This window comes from Phasianus colchicus, chromosome 16, assembly GCF_987193195.1.
Source record: "Phasianus colchicus chromosome 16, bPhaCol1.hap1.1, whole genome shotgun sequence".
NCBI classification, from domain to species: domain Eukaryota; kingdom Metazoa; phylum Chordata; class Aves; order Galliformes; family Phasianidae; genus Phasianus; species Phasianus colchicus.
The window spans coordinates 3187146-3212560 of NC_143451.1; the positions used below are offsets into that span (position 1 = coordinate 3187146).

The window sequence follows — 25415 nt, forward strand, 5'->3', positions numbered from 1 at the left end:
GCACCTTCCCACTCAGAGAGAAACCCTTCAGCCTCAGAGAAAGCTCTGCGTGGGGAAGCACCGCTGGGCAGCTCCTGGGGCTGAGCATCTCCAGGGTGGGAGTGGGTCCCAGAAATGCCCAAATGCTGTGGGATGTGCTGAGGCCATGCTGATCCAAAAGGTGCATTGGGAAAAGCACTGCCACAGTGTTTCCCTACTGACCTGAAACACTGAGACCCAAAACCTTCCTGAATTACCCCAGGATGTGGTTGCATGGGAAAGTGGGGTGGGGTGGGATGTGTTGAAATTGAGTGGGATGTGGTAGGATGGATGGGATGGGATGGGATGGGATGGGATGGGATGGGATGGGATGGGATGGGGTGGGATGGGGTGGGATGGGGTGGGATGGGGTGGGATGGGGTGGGGTGGGGTGGGGTGGGATGGGGTGGGGTGGGATGGGGTGGGATGGGGTGGGGTGGGGTGGGGTGGGGTGGGGTGGGGTGGGGTGGGATGAGACTGAAGGGATGGGATGCAGTGGGATACTTTGGCACATAGTGGGATGCAGTGGGACTCTGTGGCACTAAGGTGCAGGAGACCAGACAGCAGCACCCAGGAGCCCCATGTCACCACCAAACCCCATTTTGGGGGGCCAGCACCCACCCTGCACCCCAGGCTGCCTGTGCTGGGCATGGTGCAGGGTGGAGCAGTGAGGGCTCGGCTGGGTGTGGGAGCAGCTCCAGAGAAGGGCTTGCCAAGAAAATGCAATCGCGTTGCATAAAACGTGCTCCGCTCCCCTCCCGCAGCGGTGGCTCAAGAGCTGCTCACCCTGGTTAAGTCAATATTGCCACATCACTGCTTCCACCAGAGTGCTGCCTCCATGGAGGGGCTCCAAGGGTGCTCCAGCACCACGGGGACAGAGCCCCATCCCCAGCATGGGCTTCACAATGCTGGGATTTTAGTGGGTTTTCCTCTTTCTGCCTTATGACCCACAGGAGCAGAGCAGCACCTGAGCATTGGCACAGATCCCCTGTGCCCAGATTTGATATCAGCTCCAATTTTGTCCCACCTGTTGCTCAGCTGAGCAGGCAGTGGAAGCTGCTGCATGGGCAAAGCTGCAGAAGGGATCATTTGAAAAATAAAAGCCCCATTCTGACGGGTGAGCACAGCTTGGAGGGAGGAAACCACAATGTGGGATATGCTGTGCTGTGGGCATCCCGTACTGCTTCCAGCACAGCTTGGAGGCAACCTGGACCCAGCAATCAGTGGGCACAGGGGCATTCCAGGCCTGAGGGATTCTGCTCCATGCATCCCCATGGGCAGAACTTGGTCTGAGGAACCAAAAACTAAGGCTGCTAAGGTTGCAGGCACCCCCAGACCACAGCTCTCATGTGCAGCTCAGCAATGTGGGCTGGGAGTGGGGCTGGGAGCCTGTCCCCATGGCACAGCATAACCCAAAGATGTGCTTTGTGCAGAGCCTCTGATCCTAAGCCAACAATCAGGCAGAACACCCGGGCAGTCGGCACAAACCGCAGCTTCCCACTCCAGCGGGGCGTCTCACCGCTCCACGTTTCAATGAGCAGCTGCAGTTTTGTGGCTTTCAAAGTCATCCATGCACCAAAATGAGCCACGGGAGAGATGTGGGGAGATTAGGGGGATTAAGGCTGCGGAGCTGCAAGGATCTGCCATGTAAAAAAAAAAAAGTGGGCAAAGGCAGCCTCTTGGAAACCCCTCACTGTGCTGAGCTTAGAGGGGTTTGTGGCTGGCAGAGCTGGGAGAGAACACTCCCTGTGTGCCCAGGAATGTGCTGCTGCAAGATAGCAGGAGTATGAAAGCATGAGAGCTCCTAGAGCAAACAGAGACATACAGAGCTTCACGTGGTTACACACAAGGAACTCAACTAGGTCTTGCCCTCCTCTTTCCTCTTCCCCATCCCCAGCTTGGAATGGAGCATGGCAGGGGTTAGGGAATGCAGGGCACATCCAAGCCTTTGGATGAGCTGTGGGGCACTGGGTGAACACTGAGGAGGAGAAAGGACACAAAAGCATGATGCCAGCAGTGTCCCCACTGTGGCTGCCCGTAGGGATCCCACACACTGATCACAGAGCCCTGCATCCCAACAAAGCCACGTCCCATGGTTTTGGGGAGCACCTGCCTGTCCCCAAATTGTGCCCCATCCCCTCACACACATACACTTACCTTGTGCTGCCTCTATTGGCACCTGCTGCCCAGCTGGGTGATGCTGGCCTCACCTGGGTCCCGTTGTGCTCCAGAGGACAGATGGAGGCTCTGAACCGTCCCCAGTGCAGGGACTGAGTGGCCCCACAAAGCGATGCGACGCAAGCGGGGGATCAGGATCAATAGGTCACAGCGTGCACTGACGTGCCCCCAGAAAGAAAATCAGTAGAGGATTTGGGGCTGGTGGGGAGGCTACAATCACGTATTCAGGCCTTTAATCCCATATGGGCACAAAATCCTGGGATAAAAATGCCAGAGCCGCTCCTAATTGCTGACTGCTGTGCGCCGGCGGGTGGGTGAGCAAAACCTCTTAGGTGACGGTGGGCTGGGGGCAGGCATCCCGCTGCCTTCCTGCCTGCTGCGTGGGCACAGCCTGGTGTCAGTATGGGAAGGATATACCCAGGCAGGTGGGCACCCTGGGGTCAGCATCCCTAAAAAAAGCAGCACATGGTGGTGCTCTGCGGTGGGGAGAGAAGCGGGGGCACTTTGGCTGCTCCCTGCTCTGCGTGGGTTGCAGCTCTTGGGGGACTTCCCAATCAGTGGGTTTGTAGATGGCACCAGGCTGCATGGTACAGTAACACGCAGGAGGGAAGGGATGTTTCCAGAGAGACCTGGATGGGGTGGAGTGTTGAGCATGTAGGAACTTCATAGGGTTCAACATGGCCAAGTGCAAGGGAAAAAGTGGGATGGACAACCCAAAGCACAGATACAAACTGAGTGATGAGCAGCCCTGTAGTAGGAGACTTTGTTGGAGATATAAGCAGGCAGTGTGGAGACCTGGGTCACCCAAAGCAACATGGCCAGCAGGGCAGGGAGGGGATGGTCCCCTCTGCTCCGTTCTCTGAGCCCCCAACTATGCATGCAGTACAGGGACATGGGGCTGTTGGAGCAGGGCTGGAGGAGGCCAAAAGGGTCAAAGAATTGTACAGTGGCACTGGTTGGAAGGAATCTCCCAGTTCCAACTCCCTGCAGTGGGCAGGGTTACTGACTGATAGATCAGGCACCAGCTCAGGCTACCCAGGGCTCCATCCATGGCCATGGGCACCTCCAGGGATGGGCACCCCCAGCACTGGGCAGCAGTGCCAGCACCTCACTGCCCTCTGGGTGAAGAATTCCCCCCTAACACCTGACCTAAATTTCCCCTCTTTTAGTTTAAAGCCATTCCTTCTTGTCCAGGACCCTCCTGGGTCCTATCCCAACCGTGTAAAATGTTGTTCCCTTCCTGTTCATAAACTCCTTTTAGCACTGAATGGCCACAGTGAGGTCTGCATGGAGCCTTCTCTTCTCCATGCTGCACACCCCTGGCTCCTCAGCCTGTCTCCATAGCAGAAGTGACCCAACCTCTGAGCATCCCCGTGCCCTCCTCTGGCCCCTGGTCCCAAACTTCCTGTGCTGGGACCCAGGCCAGGATGCAGCACTGCAGGTGGGGACTCCTGAGGGCAGAACAGAGAGGGACAATCTCTGCTATAGGAATAGCTGAAGGCTGCAGGCACTGAGCCTGGGGGAGGCAAGGCTCCGGGGGGGAGGGGGCGGGGGGCCCTGCAGCAATGCACAGTGCCTACAGGTACAGCAAAATGGGAAGGGACTCCGTGTCAGGAGGGTGCAGCGATAGGACAAGGGGGAACGGCTTTAAACTATGAGAAGGGAAGTTTAGGTTGGACGTAAGGAGGAAATTCTTCACCCACAGGGCTGCGAGGAGCTGGCACTGCTGTGGGTTCCCATCCCTGCAGGTACCCACGGCCACGGACGGGACTTTGTGCCCCAGGTACCCCTGCCTACTGCACAGGGTGGGATGCGATTCCCCTCCCCTCACCCCGCAGCCCCCCCCCCCCTCCCAAGCAGCACATAAGCACAGGGGAACCCCTTCCGAGCTCCTCCCTTCCACTCCCAGCCCTGGCCCCGCTCCCCGGGAGGGCAGAGGCAGCCGCAGCCCCGTCCCCGCCTCCTTCCCTGGGCCCGGCCCCGCCGCCGCCGTTCCCGGCTCTCAGAGGGCTCCCGTCGGCAGCGGGGGAAGAGCAGGAGGAGAGCGGGCGGCGGCCGGGGACGCGATGCACTCGCTCTTCAGGAAACGCAACAAAGGGAAGTACAGCCCCTCGGTGCAGAAGAAGAGGTGAGAATCCCCGCAGCGGTACCGAGAGCTCAGCCCCCAGCCACAGGTTGGCTTCTGCCGGGTGCTCCCATCCCACCCGGTGCTTCGGTTTGTGGGGTCGCCCCGAGCACCCCCAGCTGCGAGCACCCCGGGATGTGGGCACCCCATGGCATAAGCACCCCCAGGTTGGGGTATCCCCGTCTGCAGATTCCCTCAGCACAAGGTTTGGGCGTCCCAAAGTGCAGGTACCCCCAGGGGAGAGCAGCCCGCGGTTTGGACCCCCCAGGTGTGAGCACCCCCCGGTGCCATCCCCAGGGCATGGGATGACATTCCTTGGCTAGATGTGACCGTCCCCTCCGCAGCACTGTGGGCAGGTGCTTTCACCATGCCGATGTGTGCCAGGTGAGATCTCACAGCAGAACTTGGGGCAAAAAGTCTTCAGCCTTCGTTAGTGTTTTCTAAGGATCGATTATTCCCTCTGTTTTCTCTATTCTCTCTTTTTTTTTTTTCCTTCTCAACTCTATGGGTGAGAGCGTGCTTCAGTTGTCTTGGTTATAAAACCAACCATCAGCCAGACGCAGTTAAAATGGAAATCAATGGGGAATTCCCCACCGAGGAGGCACGGCTGCGCTCTGGGCTGCAGGATTCACTGCGTGCCGTGGGCAGACGGGATGCATCCCCAGCGTGCTGAGTGCTGGGGTCGGTTTAGAAGGGCTCATCCTTTTTGGTCTCTGCATTTAGGAGGAGCCCCCAAGAGGGGGATGCTGCTGCCTCAGTCCGGGAGTGTGGTGAGCACTCAGGTGCTGCTGGACGCCCCCTATTTGGGGCCAGGCACCTCTCACTCCAGGGAGGGCTGGCAGGAGGAGATGGAGTAGCCCTGAGCCCCCCACCAGCACCATTCAAGCGGTCCCATTGCCAAAAGAAGGGTGCCAACACCCTGTTGTGGGGCTGCAGCACTCTGGAGGCTGCAAGCCAGGCTGGACCCTTATTTTTAGGCTGGATTGTGCTGGGGCCGCGGTGCTTCTCCCCTTCCCCCCTCCCCCCGCACCCCTTCCTGCTTTGGACACAGCCAAGAGGGGGCTGTGCCCATTAGCCCCAATTTGTTCAATCCTGCGTTGGAGTTTACAAACAGCTGCAAAGGCAGGGAACACTCCCACTGTGGGGAAACTTCCTCGCCATCGGGATGGGGACGCCGGCGCCCGACCGGTCGAACCACTCATGGGAGAAGGCAGTGGAAGACAGCAGGCAGCCGCCCCGTCCTGCGCTCCGGGCATTGCCAAGCTCCCAGCCAGCACAGGAGGTACTGAGCAGCACTGCTAACATCAGCCCAGCAGCGGGCTGTAAGCAGGAATGGGGGTCTCAACACGGTGGGAGCTCCTCCAATCTTTGTGCTGCGCTTTGGAGAGGCGGCGATGCCGTGGTGAGGGTGCTCAGTGCCAGGGTGCCACGGTGACCGAGGTTTGGCAGCAGCACGGTGGCATGGCACCAGCCCAGTAATGGTTTGGCGAGTGCAAGGTTGTGCTGGAGCTGTGCCCAGCAGTGTTGTGGAGGGAAGAGATCGCTGCCCAGGCTGCCTGTGGAGCAGCAGGTCACATCCTGCAGTGGGTCACAGTCCGACCAGGAGCCTCTCCCCCTGTCTCTGTGTTTAATCCTGAGGAGGATTTGGGGTGCACATGGCATGGCAGGACCTTGATGTGCCAGCCTCAGCAGCACCCATTGCTCCTGCAGAACATCCCTGCCACCCAGCTCTGAGCACCCATCCTCTGGCACTTCCATTTGCAGGCAGTGCTCCGTGACTTTGTCTTCCTGGTGCACAAGTGTATGGGGCCTATTCTGTAGGAATGTCCTTTTCCCCTCTCCATCTTTCCAAAAAGAGAGCAGGAACAAGGGCACAGTTGTGGGAGCCTTGAGAGAGCTCCAACCCGGCTGCCAGGGCTGGGTGTGCCAGGAGAGGCATTGCTGGGGGTGTGGCATGTGTATGTTTATCTTATTAGATTTATTTTTAAGAAGAGCCCAGCGCCAACCACACAGTGGTGCCAGAGGTCCCACATCCCGAGAAGGCAGAGTAGCCATGTCATACAGGAGAACATCTCAGATCCTCTCCTGCTCCCTTTCCCACACCCCAAAACCAGGAGGTGCTTTACAAAAGGAGCTCAGGATGAGAACAACGCAGATCAGTCTGATCCTGGACGAGTGACTGTGGGAGATCACCCGTGGGGAGGATGGCTCTGGAGGCTCAGGGGTGTCCCCAAAAGGGGTCCCCACTCCAGAGACCCCACACCTCCTGCCTGGCCCAGTCTCTGGGACTGGAACTGGAGGCTCGGGGGTGGGGGGGACCTGGCTGTGGGGCTGGCACCCATTTCCAGAGGCTGTTTTGCAGGGCTGGAGTCAGCAGGACTGAATAGACAACCGGTGAGTCAGGGTGCTGCTCTGTATTTATAGCACGGCGAGCCTCGCCATCGCCTGCCCTATTTTTGCTTTAATTTCCATGCACATTACAATAACATATCACCATTAATACAGGGGAAGATAAACACAACCGAAACAAGGTGGGCTGAGCCTGGCAGCCTGCTGGCCCTAATGTGTGCTGTGACTTTGGAGCCAGATTTTGGCCTCCCCCCAAATGGAAGGTATGCTGGCTGTAGCCCGGCCCTCTGCTCTGCCCCCATCCCACACCAGCAGCACTGTTATATGGCACAGAGGCACTGTGGAGGGAGTGCTGTGCGTAGGGTGGTTGCAGCTTCCCAGGAGAGCAGGGATGCAGGATGGCACCTGGCTATGAGTCCCATCCTCAGGGGTTGTGCTCTGCTCTGTGTGAGCGCTCCCTCATTTTAGGGATGTGGGTGAAATCTCCTTGTTTGAAAAAGAGAACGTTTGGAGAAGTCCCAGGGACCGTGCACCGCTGCAGTCCTGCCCTCATCCCACACACCCACACCTCTGGGGCGTTTGCTGCAAGGAGTGTTATCAGCAAAGGCATGGGCTGATAGGAAGAGAGAAGAAAACAGAGGGGCCACGTCGTTGCAAGGTGCAAATTATGGCACAAGTCAGAGAGCTGAGCGGGTGCACAATCTTTGCTCAAGGCACAGCAGGGGGGGGTTGCCAGGCTGGAGATGCTGACCTGACTGGGGAGATCCAAGCAGAAGGTTGGTTTGGAACTCAGTTCTGTTTGACACCATCTCTTCAGCATCACCACGTCGGTGTGAGAGGCTGTGAAGAAGAGGTTCCCCCCTGCTGTGGATGCTCACGTACCCTGCAGCATCTTGGGGCTCTTCTGGGGAACGCCCGAGTGGCTGCTGCCAGCTCTCAGCAATGCTGGAGCTCTCCCAAGCATGGTGAGGCAGGGCAAAAGCATCTCCTCTCCCTGAAGAGCAGAGAGCGGCTCCAAAGCTTTGAGCAACAGCCGCTCAAGCACAGAGCAGCTGCCTCCTCCCTGCTCCTCAGCTGGGAAAACCAGAGCAAACCCTCCCAGTGTGCTGGAATTGGCCTGGCCCTCCACTCCAGAACAGAAACAGAGCCATTGTCAAACACAGCTTGTCACGAACATTATCATTTTTTCCTTGATGATCAGAAAAGTCCTTGGAAACGTTTGAGTTCAGGCAATGGCAAAGCCTGTTTTTCCAGGGATTTTTTTTTCTTTTTTCTTTTTTCCCCCGTTTTCAAACAAAGCCTTCTCTATCTGGGCTTTGCCTCTCCCTTCCCTCTGCAGGCTCCTTGTTATGGTCATGCCCCAAGCACTTGGGTCCTCGTGCAGGAGTTGGCTGTGTGTCCCATCCCAGTGAAGGCTCTGGAGCCCCTCTGCCTTTCCTTCTCCCTCCCAGTCTGGTTCAAATGCTGCCCCCATGTATTCAAGTGGCAATTTCTGGAGGATTGGGCAAACCTCTGGCACAGGAGAATGGGCAGACCCCAGTTCCATTCTGCATGCAGGGATGCTCCTGGCAGGGGCTGATAGCACCGCCTTCTCTCTGGGTCCTGATGCCACAGAGAGATGGGCTTTGCTGGTGCAGATTCCCTCAAGCAAGCAAAGAGACCAGCTTGGAAAACTCCAACGCAGCATTGCTGTGGATCCCAAGCTGAATTTTATTTCCCTTATGCAATCTGGAAACTTCTACATCACAATCAAAGCTGGAACTCAGAAAACTCCATAATCTTTCAGGCTGGTTTTTCCATCCGTGCTACAGATCCCCAAAGGTTCATCTCCAGGATCCCACTGCCAGCATGGGGCAGGCAGGAAGGGCAGCAGGATGCTCAGCCCTGCAGAGCACTGATGGATACAGCATCTGTATAAAGAGAACTCAATGCAAAGCCTGCCCTGCTGTGCTGGAATTTCTCAGGAAAGTGGGATCTGCTGTCAGTGTATGGGGCAGGGCTTGAGGTGGGGAGCAATGAGCCCGGAGCTTTTTGTGCTATTGAATTAGATGACACGTGTGGCAGATGGGGACCTGGCCCAAAACTCAGCATCGGTGCCAGGAGCTTGGCTGGACCCAGCAGGCTGAGCTCCTCTTCCCCAGCACTGCACTGGGAAGGCAGCAAGCCACGAGCAGCCCCACCCCGAGGACCCTGGAGGTGTTGAAGGCCAGGTTGGATGGGGCCCTGGGCAGCCTGGTCTGGTATTAAATGTAGAGGTTGGTGGCCCTGCCTGTGGCAGGAGGGTTGGAGCTTCATGATCCTTGAGGTCCCTTCCAACCCATGATTCTGTGACCCTGCATTGCTCCCGGTGGGACCAGCTGCTATTCCCACTCTCTCCATCCCCTTGTGAGGATGCCCACATCCCCAGTAGGGGACTGCTGTGATTTTCCCATTGCAGCCAGGATGCTGCAACTCACCTCACAGTGCTGCTCCTACCTGGACTGTGGTCCACACCTTGTGCAGGAGACACAGGGCAGCAGCTCTAACGGGGATCAGCCTTTCCACGCGCCGTATAACAATTAATTCTGCTTCCACGTGATGAGATCATTAAGGCTCGTTATCTCCACTCGGTAAATGATTGGGATTAGAGTGAGCCAAGGTTCAGCCCTTATGGCAGGACCAGCTCTGGGCTCTGCGAGTATTTGGGAGCATGAAGCATGTGGTGGTGTTGATGCTGGGTGGGATGCAGCCCTGAGCTCTGCCCACAGGGAGCAGGGCTGGCCAGGAGCCTCACATCCCATCAGCACACTGCAGCCAAAGTGGTAGAGAAGATGGAATGTTTAAACTAAGCATGGCGATGCAGAAGCTGTGGCACAGGGTGTTCTGGGCATTAATAGAAGTGTTGGCTCCAGCTCAGCTGTCCCTGCTGGGAACATTTGGCTGACCCCATACAATTCCTTGCTGATGCAAAGCAAAGCAGACGACCAACACTGCGCACAGCCAGCAGAGAGGCTTGCACCCTGAGCACATAGAGAAGGGAAGGAAGAATCCTGCCTGGCAGGAGCCAGAGTGCACAGGCACAGATGCAGTGTGCACCATCCCATCACCTTTTATTTGCTCTAAACGGTGCACACCTCCCTGCAGAGCTGCTATCTGCAGAGGGAGGCAGGGTGCTCTGTGTCAGGGTGTGAGCAGGACTCCTGCTCTGCTCCCTGGGTTCAGCCATGGCATTTCTCCCATCGAGAAGCCCCGGTCAGCACCCCCATGCTGGCAGCACGGCCGCATGTTTTGGAAAGTGTTAGAAAGGCAGCAGTGAGTCACACACAGCTGCAAGGCCTGGCGGGCTCAGCTGGCCCCCAGCCATGTGGTGTGGCCACGGCGTGCCAAAAGGAGCCCCTTGGGATGTGGCCCCTCTGCACGGGCACCTGCAGCTTGATGAGCTCCTCTCCCTTTTTCTCCATCCCCAGCATCTCCAGCAAAGAGCTGACCGAGCTCATCGAGCGCCTGCAAAAAAATGCTGACCAAGTGGAGAAGAACATTGTGGAGACTGACTCCCGAATGCAGAATGTGAGTATGAGCTGTGGCCCCGTGTGTGCCAGTGCTCCCCAGGGGTGGGAAGGGGACCACATTGTCCTATGGCCAGCCTGCCCATCACTGCTGCATGGGAGCAGTGCAGCGGGAGGACCTCATCTGGCTCCCACCCCAAGGCACGTGAGCATGGATGCTGTTTCTTTGCCCTTTGTGATCATTTCTCCCCGCACTCTACCCGCCCAGGACTTGCACAAGATCAAGGCATGCCAGCTAGCACAGTACAAGGAGCTGACAGCTCAGAAGCTGACGGAGTCAGACAAACTGCTCTATGTGCTGGATGGGGATGCAGCCGTTGCCAGACACATGAAGCACCCCCAGGGGGACATGATCACTGAAGAGTGAGTACAGTGGGAGTGGATGGCCTTCTCCACAGGTTCAGCTCCTAGCCCCCTGTGCACAACCCGCAGGCATAGACTGAGCATCTCACCCACCAACAGCCTCATGTAAAGCCCTGCAAAGCACTGTGGGGCAATATCTGCCCCTGACCCTAAGCTAGAGGATGTGCAGAGCAGCCTTGGTGCATGGCAGCCTCTGCCCTCTGCTGCCCAGCTCATTGCTCAGTGCAGCCCCCTGCCCCGGTGGCATGGCTGAGGTTCCTGAGGGCAGTCTGAGCATCACAAGGGGGGCTGGGAGGGAACAACCGCAGCTGTTGCTTAATGGCTGGGCTGCTCTGTACCAACATCCTGCATCCCACCTCATCCTTCCCTTCCCGCAGCATCCGGCAGCTGAAGGAGCGAGTGGCAAACCTACGTGTGAAACATGACCAGATCTACAACTTCCCCCTGCAGCACATCGAGCCCCAGGTCAACTGGTGCACGGTGATCGAGGAGAAACAGGTACTGAGGGGACAGCAGTGCTGCTGCCTGGGGACTGTGCCCCACTGGGGACACCTGGGCTGAGAGAGGAGAGGCTCCTGGGTGAGCTTGGGCAAACCTCTGCTGCTCTGCATCCAAGGATGGAGACCACGCTCTCTCCCCTCTCTATGTGCTGCCCTAGCAGTGCAAAAGCTTCCCTTGACACCCAACTGCCAGTTCTGCTCCAACGTGTGCCCCTTGGTTCTCATCCTCCTGCTACGTGCCAATGAATTCTCAGTAAAAGCCCTGCAGTTATGGGAGGCCCCCAGCCTCACCACCCCCGTTCTCTGCATGCACTGATCCATGATGCATAGGGGATCCCTGCTGCATCAGCTTCACATCTCAAATTCCCTAATCCCTTTTATTGTGGTGCTGCACAGCCTGTGAGAGCCTCCATGTCCCCCAGCAATAGCCCCAGAGCCTGCCTCAGCCCAGCTCCACATCCAGCTCCAGTGGCCAAGAGGAGCCACCCGGGTCTTGGCTGCTGCATCTCGTTCTCCTGCCGCTGACCCCATCCATATCTCATGTGCTGTAGGATGCGTTGTGTGGCAAGGGCTTTGGGACCGATCTGCCTCTGGTCAACAGCCAAGTAGAAGAGCACAACATCTTCCACAATGAGGTCATGGCCATCGGCCCGCACATCACCAAGGAAGAAAACAAGGTCAGTTCTCCTGCCCCATATCCCGCTGGAATAGGGACATCGTGCCCTGAGGGAATGCAGGCAGCTCCCAAGCCTGGCCCAAGCTGGGTGCCCAGACCCACTGCTAGCCTCGGAGCTGAGCATCCTACATCACCTCCAGTTTCATGAGGAAGCCGACCCCACAAAAGCCCTATTCAGCCCCATTCAAACTTCCCCCCTCTGCAAACACTCCCCCAACCACCTTTCTTCTCCCGTTCCCAGGGATACACGAGTGACCTCCAAGCCAAGTACCAGAAGCTGCTGGTAAGGAGACCTGTGGGATGCAGGGTTGGGGTGGGGCAGGGAGAGGAGCTTGGGGCTGAGCTCTCCCTTTCTCCCTGCCAGGCCAGCTCACAGCAGCGGCAGCAGGACCTGAACTCACTGCAGGACTACATGCAGCGCTGCACCAACAAGCTCTACTGGCTGGATCAGCAGGCAAAGGACCGCACGCACTACGACTGGAGCGACCACAACCTGGACTACCCCAGCCGGCGCCGCCAGTACGAGGTGGGTGCACGCTCACACCTGTCCCTTCTGCCTCAGTTTCCCATCATTAAACACTTGGAGGTCTACAGGTGATAGGATGGAAGCATTAATCTCAGGACCACTGAATGGTTTGAGGTTGGAAGGGAACTTACGGTCCGATGGTTCTGACCTGCTGTGTGCAGGGACACCTCTCATAGGGCAGTGCACCTCCAGGGATGGGGCACCCACGGCTCTTTGGGCAGCAGTGTCACCCTATGAGTGAAGAATTTCCTCATAATTAATTAAATCTCCTCTTTTAGTTTAAAACTGTTCCTCCTCGCTGTTACTACGCTTGCTGGTAAAGAGTCCCTCCCCAGTTTTCCTGCAGCTCCCTCAGGCACTGGAAGGCTTCCCTAAGGTCTCCTGGAGCCTTCTCCAGGCTGAACAACCTTACCTCCCACCAGAAATAAAGCCAAGAGGAAAGCTGGCAGGTTGCTGGCTTTCCTCACCTTTATCTCAGCATTAGCTTGGCAAGAATCTCATCTTCAGCAACATCACAGCAAGGAAAGAAAAAACAAAAGCCACAGTGGGGGAACAGAGCACTTTGGGTGTCCCCTTCTGTTTGCGTGGGGGTCAGCAGCTCGCTTCTCTCCATCTAGAACTTCATCCACCGGAAGCTGGAAGAGAAGGAGGAGGCCATCAACAAGCTGCATGCAGATGGAGACCAGCTGCTGACCCAGAACCATCCTGGGAAGAATGCCATTGAGGTGAGCACCGGCGCTGTGCTCATCCCTCACCATGGGGAGCCCCTCAGCCTCCACTGTTCAGGGCCAGCCCTTCCCCATCTCCCAGCCCTATTTTGGGCACTGCTCAAGATGGGTGCTGCAGGTTGGGGCCAGCTCAGGCTCACCCCACAGGGCTGCCACCGCCCCAGGTGTTGACACAGCACTGCATTACAGGCACACATCGAGGCGGTCCACGCCGACTGGAAGGAATATCTCAACTTCCTGATCTGCGAGGAGAGCCACCTCAAGTTCATGGAGGATTTCCACAAGGTACCAGACTGCTGGGACTGGGCCTTAGGAACTGAGGCTGGGACCCCTAAAGGCCACTTGGTCCCACGCTGAAATGAACGGGGACACCCACAGCTCCATCAGTGCTCAGATTCCTCCCAGCCTGAGCTTGGGGGTCTGCAGGGACAGGGCACCATTTCCTCTCCAGGCAGCCTGTGCAGTGCCTTACTGCCCATATTGTAACAGACTTCTAATCTAAACTCCCCTCTTTTAGTTTGAAACCATTTCCCCTTATCCTGCAGCAGTCCCTGCTAAAGACTCTGTCCCCCTCTTTCCTGGAGCCCCCCTTTAGATAGCAAAGGGCTGTACTCAGCTCTCCCTGCAGCCTTCTCCTCCCCACACTGCACAGCCCCAGCTCTCAGCCTGTCCCGTAGGAGAGGGGTTCCATCCTTCAGATGGTTTTTGTGTCCCTAAAAATCACCTGCTCCATGCACCAGAACCACTGCTCCGTGTCAGCACCTCACACACAGCAGAGGACCCTGCTCTGCTGGGACTCACAGAGGATCCTGCCACCCCTCTGCCACCTATTTACCACCTCATCCTCCAGTGAAGCCCCGGGGGAAGCCTCACAATGGAAGCTTCCCACCAAAGCAGCACAGCTGTGAGTGGGAAAAACCTCACCTGCAGTGCTGTGCTGGCTGCAGGGAGCCTGCATGGAGCTGCAGAGCCTAGCTGAGCGCTGCAGACAGATGTCTGCCTGATAAATTGCATCTGGCAGCCTGGGAGGCTGTGCAGGGAGCAGGTCGGGCCGGATTCCTCTCCCACAGCCTGGGCGTGTTGAGGACGTGATGAGGCTTCTGCCAAGGGGGAAGCAGGGTGCCCAGCCCCTCACTGCCTCCAGTGGTACCTGCCCAAATAACTGCCCCGTGGGGTGGCTTGTGTGGGGAAGGGCTGAGCTCTGCCCACTCCCCCTCGTTGGCAGCAGGGAGGAGCGCGTGGCATGATGCTGCCCACGTGAAACCCCAATTAAAGGTGGGAAGGGCTGGGAAACGTGGATTGAACAACCCTGCAGGAGAAAAGCACGCGATGAGCTGCCTCGTTCTTTCTCCCCCAGCTGGCTTTCCCTGGCTCTGCTCTTGCAAATAGCAATTCCTCATCCTCCTCTGTGTGTCTCACCCATGGCACCTTGCAGGGGCTGTCCCTGCTGCAAGGATCCCCCTCGTGAGAGATTCTGCCTTTCTGCAGTTTCAGAAGGATGCAAAGGACGCCCAGCAGCTCTTGAAGAAAGTGGATACAGACCTGGACCAAAAATACAGCCCAGAGTTCAAGGACAGATACCAGCTGGAGTCACTCCTCAGGGAGCTGGATGTGAGTACTGACACTGGAGGACCAGGGGGATCCAGAGCATCTCCATGGGCACCCAGCCCTGCTCACTGGCCATGCTGCTGATTTCCTTCACCTGGCTCTTCCTCTGCCTTGAGCTAGGGATTGCCTCTCCCAGAGCAACATAATTGCTCACTGGGCTGGTTTTCATTTGTTCTCCCATTGAGCTGGTGCTCATAAAGGGTAGGAGCATAATTAGACCTGCTGCCGGAGGAGGCAGTGGAACGAGCTGTGCTGGGGCCTGGCTGCGCCCTGAGCATGATGCAGCACTGCTTGGTGCAGCGATAGCTCTGCCCACTGGTTACCCCTCTCCTCCCACCCCAGTGACCATTGCAGGACACCCACCTGCCCGGATACAAAGATAGCAACCATGCAGAGCTTTGCAAGGTGCTCAATTAGATCTAATTGCTTTGAAAAGGTTTATCCCAGCACCATGCTCTGTAGACCATGCACCAAGCGCAGTGACTCCTTCCTCAGTCTGGCTGTAGGAGCATGCAGAACGTGGGAGCATTTCATGCATGATCCCAGTGGCTGCAGAGCAGGACCCAAAAGCCATTCCCTGTGGCACAAACAAAGGAAGCTGAGGGTTCTGTCAGTCAATATGAGCTATTCCCAGCTTTGGGGGCACAGGAGCGCGTCGCTTCTTCCTCCTTCCCACATTTCTTTGCTCATTCCCCCATGCTAGGACCAAGAGAAGGCCCTGGAGAAGTACGATGCTGTGGTGCAGTCGCTGCAGGAGCGCAGCCAGCACGTCCTGCCCCTGCGCTACCGCCGGCTGCCACCACCACAGCCCATCCCTGTGGAGGCTCTGTGCGAGTATGAGGGCGAGCAGGTAACGGCCCCGGGGTGAATGCAGGGGACAGAGGTGACACCAGCACCGGGGACAGGGTGAGGGGGATGGGCAAAGCACAGCCATGATGCTTGTTGCACACCCTCCGTGATGCTGTGCCGCAGTGCCACCCTGAGCTGGGGGGGTGGTAAGGTGGCAGCCACACTAAGTGCCACCCAGGAGCAGTGTGGGCTGTGCCTCCACCAAGGGACCCACAGCGGGTTCAGGAAATGCCACCTCCTCCTTGCCCCTGCTGCAGTGACTGCCAGCAGAGAGATGGTTGGGGGCTGTGGGGAGTGAGTCCGTGAGTGCAGGGGGCACAGCCTGACCTGCTGCTGCTGTTTGTTCCCGTCCTCAGGGCCAGATAACTCGAGGAGCCCATTACACCCTGCAGAAGAACAGTGGAGACATCTGGGAAGTGATGGACAGTGCTGGAGGTTCCATCAGTGCCCCGGGTGTCTGCTTCATGATCCCCCCTCCAGATGCAGAGGCAATAGCACTGGCGGACCAGTAAGTGCAGTACCACAGTACCAGATCCTCCCAGCATCACCCCTCCAGCCAGGTTCACCTCCTCTGGGGGTCTTTAATTGTGGGGAGTGCTCCCGTCCTGCTGGGAAGCACTTACAGGATGAAGCACCTCTCCTGCTGCACCCCGCAGGGGAAGACTCTGCTCTGCCCACTTATGAACATGGATGAGGGTGCAGAGAACCCCCCAGCTGGGTTTCTCCCCACTTTCACGGCCCAGATGAATACTGGAGGGGCAGCTCTTACCTTGTCTCCATGCTGTCCCTTCTGCAGGATTGCTGATAGCTATGTTGCTGTAAAGGAGAAGACCTCCAACTGCAAGAACATCCTCCAGCAGCGCTACGAGGGGCTGAAGGCTGACAGCATTGGAGGTATGGCTCTGCCAGGGCAGCCCTACACCATAGAGGTGCCTTGAGCTCAGGTGTGCCTCTTGCTTTGTCCCCTCAACCAACAACCATGCAATCCTGCACCGCTCCTGTCCTCTTACCCAGGAGATAATGGTGGAACATAGAGCACAAACACCACTTGGAATGGTCCAGGTTGGTTAAGGTTTTTGTGGTCACCAAGTCCAACCTTCAGTGTGACCTGCAAAGTCCCATCACCGAACCACATCCCTTAGTGCAGTACATACATCCCAAACACCTGCATGGATGGGGACACCACCGCTGCCCTGGGCACACACCAGTGCCTGAGACACACTGCCTTTGACTCTTGCTGATGGCTGAAGTGTTGGGCTGCTGCTTTGTTGCAGTGAGAGGACATCACTGACAGCTTCTCCTCTCCTAAGGGTCCCGGGTGCAGTGCTAGAACATGCATGGGGCTGGAGCAAGCAGGTTGTGGCTACAGCAGGCAGAGAGCGGAGGAGGATGTGGGTTTCATGCTCAGTGGTGGGATCGAGCTGGCTCTAACCTGCTCCCTTTTCCTTCCCCAGATGCTGCATCAGTTCAGGGCCGCCAGCTTCTTGCAGGGCTGGAGAAAGTGCACAGTGACCTGGACAAGTTGGAGAAAGCAATAACAGCAAACCTCCGTCCGCCGCTGGAGCAGAGTCGGGCTGTGCAGGACAGCACCGAGCGCTCCAAGGACCTGAAGGTACAAGGCCATAGGAGCAGGCACATTGTGCCACACAGGGACCCTGCTCCCAGTGCTGGGGTCCTCCCAAGAGGTCTTTTCAATGTGGGTCTTGATGTGCTGGATGCTGGTGGTGCTCCCAGAGCTCCATGAAGGCATGGAGCAGTGCTACCACCAGCTAGTGACCAAACAAAAATACCAACACTTGCAGTCCAAGGCACAGCTTCTCCTTGTGCACAGCTCAGCATCTGCTCCGCTGGGATCCAGTGCAGCAGCACTCCACTCCCTTCCTCTCCTTCTGACCCCTAATTAATTCAGGCTCCATGCCACAAACCTCCCTCGTTCCAGGAGGCAATCCACCTCCTGGCTGCGTCAAAATCCAAGTGCCACCACAAGTGAAAGCAAATTGCTTCAGCTGTCTGCAGCACTTTGATGTCCAAGCGAGAAGTCAGCCTTCAGGCTGCAAAGCCCAATGGTCCAGATGAGCTCAACACGTTTCCAACAGAGCTAGAGCTGCTGTGAACCAATCCCTCCCCAGCCAGAGCTTCCTTGCTGAGGGCTATCTAGCCTGCTCTGACAGAGCTGGATGCGAGCCTGGATGGAGAAAATATCCTCCTGTTCCCTCTAGGGCTGAAAGGCATCTGCCACCCAGCACACACCTCAGCCCTGCCCTCCCCTCTTGCACCAGACAGCCACAGGTCGGCTGTTTTTTCCCCATAGCCACAAGGTTCAGTTGCTACAAAGGTTTTTTCCTACCACAGAACATAACCAATGAAGTCCGTCGCATCGAACCGGAGAAAATGAGGAAGGTCCAGGACTGCGAGGCCTTCATTGAGTCCGTGCCCAACACTGGCAGTGCTACGTTGGTGAAGAACAAGGTGGAGAACACCAACAAGAAGTATGACCGTGTGGTTCAGCTGCTCAGTGCTGCCCAGGAGAAGTAAGTCATGGCTCAAGCCCAGGTTTGGTGGTGATGGGTTGATGGTTCGACTTGATAATCTTAGAGACCTTTTCTAACCTTAACGGTTCTATGATTCAACACCCTTCCCCTCGCATCCATACAGAGTTGAGGTGGCCACGCACCTCGAGAAGAGCCTCCAGCAAGGCCGAGACCTGCTGTCCACATATGAGAACAAACTGGTCACAGACGACACCGTACCAGAGGACCTGCGAGTGATTGACCGTAAGAAAGAAGAGCTGCTGGTGAGTGTTTCCTGCAGCCAGTTTTCCACCCTATTGACGTGCTTCACATACAGAACTGCTTCCCAAAAGCTGTGGCAGTTGTTGCCCAAGCCCCAAACTTGAATTGGTGGTAAAGGGATGACTGGGAGCCCACATTAACTGTGCCTGCTTTCAGTTCAGCTCCAACTTGCTTTTCTCCAGAACTCATCGTGTCCCCAGTAACACCAGCACAGTAGATGGAGACCAGTGACAAAAGCCTGGCATCTCCTTTTTCCACAGGCCATGGGCTCTGAGCTCCAATCCAAAAGGTTCTTGCTCAATGAGGCGGAGCAGAACTTGCTGAGGACGAAGACTTGCTCCAACACCCTGGCCAGCAAGTTCCAGGAGCACTGCCCTGACATTGAACGACAGGAAGCTGAGCTCTACAAACTCAACCAGCGCTTCAACAACCTCAGCAAGCAAATTGACCACAGGTGAGGCCCTGTGACAGCACCTAGCTGGAACTGGACCAGCCTGGGATACTTACAGTAGGGCATTCTGAAATCAGAAGAGGCATAATGCTGTCTAGGAATGGGCAGTTGCAGGATGGCTTCCAGGCGGTGCCAAGGAGGAAGCAATAGATGTTTCCTGGCACGTGCTGGCTGGGTAGGTCTGGGCAGCCTCTGGGATTAAGTGTTCTTGCTACAGGGATGGGGACTTTGGCAAGAGTGCCTGCACCAGCAGTAGGTGAGATAAGAGCATGAGCTGTCATCCACCCACATCTGCCTCTGCCTGGATCACAGCACGTCTTGTGCCTTCTTATCCTACTACAGGTTTACAGCATTCAGCATCCTCCACATTCTCCCTGCAGCTTCCCTGTGACTCATTTCTCCTGCAGTTTCCACTTGCTTTCATACCAACCAGGTGGCACTGATTCCTGCAGAAGAGAACCTGCATGCAGGGGGATGGAGAACAACTCCAGCTCAATTCCATGTCACTGGGGAACAGGGAGGGGGAAGCAGGGACCGATGAAGAGGTGTTTGCAGAAGACAACAATTGAGAATATGCTGACATTGAGTCCATTTCCCCTACAGAACGCAGACCCTGCAGAAAGCAAAGAGTGCCTATTCCAACTACCGCACAAACTATGACAAAATCAACCAGTTCCTTTGCAACATACCCAACTACGAGCCACAGGAGACGGACAACATCCAGCAAGTGGAAGTGAAGCTGAAGAACCAAGCGGTAATTCTTTCTGAGAGCCCTGGGCTGCGTGGGGGGAGGGGAAAAGGACCACTAAGAGATCATGAATGGAGTCAAGCAGCTTCTGCGCATAAAATGGGAAAACATACGGGCTTAGCAGCTTTACTTTTGCACTGCGAGGTCCCACACTCTTATTTGTGACATGTTTGTAAATAACAGGGCAGTGCTAGGAGGTTGCATTCTCAGTGTTGTAACTTCAGGGGCAACCCTCCCAAAGGGTGAATGAAATCTTTGGGCTACTGCATTCCCTTTGACTGCATCTTTGTTTGTCCCAGGCGCTCCTTGGTGACATCGCAAGCAAAGAACAGGAGGTGCAAAAGGTCTCTGCCACAGCTCAGCAGTACCAGCAGGCAGTAAAGGTAAGGGCTGCAATTCTGCCAGCAGGAGAACTCTTCACATCCTACTGAGAGCTGCCTATTGAAGGCTTAGGAAGCCTAGTGCCCTTGCTCAAACAGCTGAGGAGCTGAACCCAAGTGATGTCTGCTCCAACATGGACATCACATGGCCATTAGCCAGGATTTCCTGCTTGGGAAAGGAGGTTTCCACTCCATGGCCAGTATTGGTGAGGTGACTGGCAAGTCTGGACATACAGCTGTGATCACCGGGCTGTAGGACAGGCAGAACCTGCCCAAGAACCTGCAGGGTTACCCTCAGGTCTCACCAGCCTCAGCAGCTTACCCAAAACATGGCGAAGGGAAGAAGTCAAGAGAGATGGAGCCTGGAAGGGTGACCCAGGAATCTCACCCCTTCCTCCTGGGAACTTCTTCCTGCAGGACTACGAGCTGGAAGCTGAGAAGCTACGGTCCATCCTCGACCTTGAGAATGGACGCAATGGATACATGAGCAAGAAACCCAGGCTGCAATCTCCAGCTGCAAAAGTGAAAGAGGAGGTAAGCAAGCAGTGCCTTGCAGAGAGCTGAAGCAGCTCACAGCCTGTGGGACCAATGGGGATTATGCAAACAAGCATTTCATGGCCAGCAGCCTCAACCCCAGAGTGGGCTGCAAGGGAGGGCAGAAGAATAAGGAAGGATGGCCATCATTCTGAAGACACCCATTCTTGGGGCTCGGATGGCCAGAAAGAGGGAGGGAAAACACTGGAGTTATCACTTCTTTCTCAAAGGGGAAAAGGGAAAGAAAATACAAACCAAGATCTTGAAAACATTTCTTCTCTTGGAGTCATTTCCATGCCACAGTCAGCATCCCTAATAGAAGTGCTTATGGAGGGAGAGCAGGCCACCAGCCACTTGTTTGCACAGGATCTGTTTGCTTCCATCTCAAACTCATCCTGCATATCGAGGCAGGCAAAGTGCCCATGCAGCTCTGCCTCAGTTGTATCTCTTTTTGCAAGTCTTGAGTAGGAAGAATCCAATTTAAAGAGGTGAGATTACACATGCCCCAAACCCACTCTCCCTGCCTTGAAGCCAGTCTGCTTGCTCTTATAGGAAGGTTTAAGAAAAGCACCCAGGGTTACTTTCAAGGGCATTGCTTCTGTTCAGTGAGTCTTGACCCTGGTCAAGACCAGGGACGACCCCTGGCCCCACCACCTTTGCTGAACACTTTTTGTCTCCTAGGAAGCCATTCTGGCAGCCAAGTTCACCGAAGTGAACGCTGTGAATAGGCAGAGGCTGCAGAACCTGGAATTTGCTCAGAGCCTCCTGCGGCAGGTAAGTCATCCCCACACACAGAGAGAGGCTCAGGGCTTGGCTGTGGCTCCTGAGGGTCAGCTCACTGCAAGCCCAAGGTCTTGGCTTAGATCTCTGCATGCTGCAGGCAGGCAGCTTGACACAGCTGCAACAGGCTGTGGCAGTGTGATTCTGAGAGAATGAGAATCACACACACACACAGGTGCCTTTGCTATTACAAGCTGAACTGGAAACAAATCTAGCTAATATTTCATACCCCTAAACCCCTCAGTCAGCAGACACCTCAATGCAGAGGTCTGCCTGGGATCAGGCATGTGCTCTCCACGTTTTCCAGTTACCACTCATCCTTGAAAGCTCTGTGTCATTTTTAAGTCTTCATGCTTTGCCCGTACCAGAATATTCATCTCTCAGAGCTTAAAGCTTTGCTGGGACAGCAACAGGTATCACTGAGAGCGATTTCCAGGCCAGGAATCCACAGAGCAGTTCAAGAAAAGCCCATCTGCAAATCAGCCCTGTTGAGTATTTGCAATAGGCAGCCTCCATTAACCCAGATCAGCATCCTCCTGTAGTACTGTCACAGGAGTGAATGGAAGATAAAATAACCGAATGAGCTTACTTGGTGCTCAGCTACACGCTCTTTTTCCAACAACAGCAACCAGAGGTTCAGGTGACGCAAGACTTCATCCAGAACAAAAAATCTGTAAGGCCTGTGGAAGAAGTCTGGAAGTTGAAGAAAGAGCTCGAGGATGAGACTCAGCGTCGGCAACAGCTAGAAGCTGAGATCCAAGCCATCCAGAACAACATTGTCCACCTGCAAAACCAAAAGCCCCAAGAAACCGTAGTTAAGAAGGAATTGGTGAAGAAAGTGCCGGACCCGCAGCTGGAAGAGAGCTTCCACAAACTGCAGCAAAGCCTGGCAGAAGAGCAGCGCAAGAACCAGGTGCTGCAGGATGAGCTGGAGGCCCTTAAAATCAGGCTGCGTGTTTTGGAGCACGAGAAGAAGGAAGGAGGGCAGGAGTATATAGTGAAAGAGGTGCTGCGTATCGAGCAAGATAAGGCTCAAGCTGAAGAAATCTTGAGGCTCAAAGAAGAACTGGAAGAGCTCAGGAGGCAGGAAGGAACAAGGGAAAACGAGGTCAATCTTTTACGCCAACAAATCGCTGTGCTGTCCAGCGAGAAGAACAAAGAGCAGGAGAAGGTAACAGAGAAGGAGGTGCTGAAGCTGCAGAACGATCCCCAGCTGGAGATGGAATTCCGGATGTTGCAAGAGAACAAGCAGAGGGAGAGTGCCCTGAGGCAGAAACACGAGGAAGAGCTCAGCTTCCTCCAGGAGAAGCTCAAACGCCTCGAGAAGGAACGGGCCATCGCTGAGGGCAAGATTACTGTCAAGGAGGTGCTGAAGGTGGAGAAAGACTTGGCCATCGAGAGGGAGGTGAACGAGCTCCGGCGCCAGTATGAGGATGAGAAATCCAAGGGGCGTTCCAATGAGAGGGAGAAGGCCGAGCTGCTCAGGAAGATCCAGCTGCTGGAGGAAGAGAACGCCAAGGTGGTTGTCCAGGAGAAGGTGAGGGAGATCGTGCGGCCAGATCCTAAGGCTGAAAATGAAGTTGCCAACCTTCGGTTGGAGCTGGTAGAGCAGGAGAGGAGATACCGGGGTGGTGACGAACAGCTGAAGAGCTGCCAGAATGAACTGGCTGCTCTGAGGAACAGAGAGCCGCTGGTAGAAGTCAAAGAAGTCATTAAGGAGGTCATTAAGTACAAGAATGATCCAGAAACTGAAAAGGAGCTACAGCGGCTCCGTGAGGAGATCATAGAGAGGACGGGAGCCATTGAAAGAGCCGACCTCGAGATCTACCAGCTGAAACAAGAAATACAAGCTTTGAAAGATACCAAACCTCAAGTGCACACGAAGGAAGTTGTTCAAGAAATTCTGCAGTTCCGGGAAGACCCGAAGACAAGAGAAGAGGTGGAATCTCTGAGAGTGCAGCTGGCGGAGGAACAAATGAAGCACGTTGACCTGGAGAGAGAGCGGCTCCTCCAAGAAGAGAAAGTAAGACAGAAAGAGGACGAACTTTCCCAGGTGAAGGAGAAAGTGGTCCAGCAGGAAGTAGTGAAGTACGAGCAAGATCCTGCCTTGAAAGCTGAAGTGAGCTCCTTCTCGCAGAGCATCGAGAGTGAGCTGAAACAAATAGATTCCCTCCGTGAAGAACTGCGCAAGCTGCAGAGGAGGAGGTCTGAGCTGGAGCGACAGCTGGAAGAACTGGAGAAGGAGAGACAGGCCCGCAGAGAGGCGGAACTGGAAGTGCAGAGGCTGAGGATTAGGTTGAATGAGTTAGAAGAACAAGAGAGGGAAACGACAGAACGAGTAACAGTGAAACAGAAAGTGATCCTTCAGCAAGATCCCCAGCAAGAGAAGGAGCACTCCCTCCTCAAGCTGGAGCTAGAAGAAGAAAAACACCGGAGACAAGTCTTGCAAACTGAACTGGAAGCCTTGAGAAAGAAGCTTCTTTCGTTGGAGAAAATGGAGGTCAAAGAGAAAGTTGTCTTTTCAGAGAGCGTCCAAGTGGACAAAGGAGACACGGAGTATGAGATTCAGAAGCTGAAGAGCAACCTGGAGGAGGAGAGCAGGCGTAAGAGGGAGCTAGATGCAGATATCAACAGGCTTGAAACCAGGCTGTCCGAGGTGGAATTCAACAACTCTAAGTCATCAAAGGAACTAGACTTACTAAGAGAGGAAAACCACAAATTACACCTTGAAAAACAGAACCTGCTGATGGAAACGAGGAGGCTGCAGTCAGAGATTGAACTCACAGCAACAGAAGCTCGGGATTTGAGAAACATGACCCACGTGGACAGTGGACCAAACCTAGACTCCAGATTCCAAGCTCTGGAAAGAGAGTTAGATGATCTGAAGCAGTTATCTAGAGAAAAAGACGCAGAGATCGAGCAGCTCCAGAACCGCCTCAAGACGGTGGCAATCAAGAGGGAGCAAAGAGAGAACCACCTGAGGCGCTCCATCGTGGTCATCGATCCGGACACAGGCAAGGAGATGTCTCCAGAGGAAGCTCACATGCTCGGCCTCATCGAATGGAGCCTCTTCGTCAAGCTGAAGAGTCAGGAATGTGACTGGGAAGAGATCACGATCAAGGGGCCGAACGGGGAATCATCTGTGATCCTCGACAGGAAATCAGGCAGAGAGTTCTCAATCGAAGACGCCCTGAAGAGCGGCAGGTTAAGCATGGCCCAGTACAACAGTTACCTCAACAAGCAGATGTCAATTCAGGAGCTGGCGGTCTTGGTGTCTGGAAGTGATTACCCAGTGCTCACTCCACTTTAAAACCTTCCCTTAAAAGCAGCGAGTCAGAGCTGCTCCACTTGTTAAGACTACCAGATCACTGCAAATCCTCGCCCTCCTTTGCGTCTTCCGAAATGCTAGAGCCTCTGCCCAGCCGCGCTATGAAGCCGCACTGCTTGCCAGAAAAGCACCGCCAGTAGTGGAAAACACATTTGTCAAGGCTACAACTAAACCTTCTCTCCCTCTTCAGCCCTACCCAGCCACTCAACAAACAAGATGACAAGCCGAAAACAAAGCGAAGTACCTGAAGTCCAAAAGACTCAGCCAAACCTGCAGTTTCTTCAACATACAGCCACAAAGGCAGAAAAAAAAAAAAGAAAAAAGAAAAAAATAAAGCATAGATGTTTGAGAGACTGAAGGTCACAATGATTCTGGGGTGACCAGCGAGAGCTGGGTACGTCAGCTCCATGTTGGTAAGCCACACAGTTTGACTGTGGACAACCAAACAATGGGATTATCCCCAGAAAAAAAACACGGCTCTGTAAGCAAAAGGTGTGATGTCCACCTCACTTTGGTATCATCACATTAACACCAGACCTTTTTGCTCACCGGCGTGCTGATGCTGCTGGGCAAGAGCGAAACGAAGCACAGCAATTTGATGGTGTCAGCCCTAGATCCAGGAGGAGCATTCCTATACCATAGAGATCACCAAGAAGTACGTGAAGAGCCGGCAGCAGTGCCGAACACAAGATGCTGGTGTAAAGCATGCAACTGTAACCCAAACGCAGAGTGCCTTCAAAACACAGTTAGCTTACCTCGTGGTTGAGAGCCATTTGTGCTGGTATCTTATCAAATAGAGTTACATGCAGCTACACGTCTCACTTACTTGTGTACGGGAACGGGAAATAGAGGGGAATTCTATTTATAGTATGAAATAAAAACATGCAGTGGTTCCAATCAGATGTTTGTTTTCCTTTATTGCTGACGGTGGTCTCTT

General features: G+C 55.2%; 1 protein-coding gene across 1 annotated transcript; it reads left to right on the forward strand.

Moving 5' to 3' along the window:
* The first annotated feature begins 4166 nt into the window (after nt 1-4166).
* PPL (periplakin) lies at nt 4167-25375 on the forward strand. The gene is made up of 22 exons (XM_031595312.2): nt 4167-4324; nt 10117-10216; nt 10424-10578; nt 10956-11076; nt 11630-11755; nt 11996-12037; nt 12119-12280; nt 12898-13005; nt 13198-13293; nt 14497-14619; nt 15320-15466; nt 15822-15973; nt 16262-16359; nt 16920-17077; nt 17818-17996; nt 18121-18259; nt 18518-18711; nt 19312-19462; nt 19756-19839; nt 20254-20370; nt 21052-21144; nt 21776-25375. The coding sequence occupies exons 1-22, from the start codon at nt 4263-4265 to the stop codon at nt 24458-24460; spliced, it is 5292 nt and encodes a 1763-aa protein (XP_031451172.1). The 5' UTR covers nt 4167-4262; the 3' UTR covers nt 24461-25375.
* Nucleotides 25376-25415: the final 40 nt, after the last annotated feature.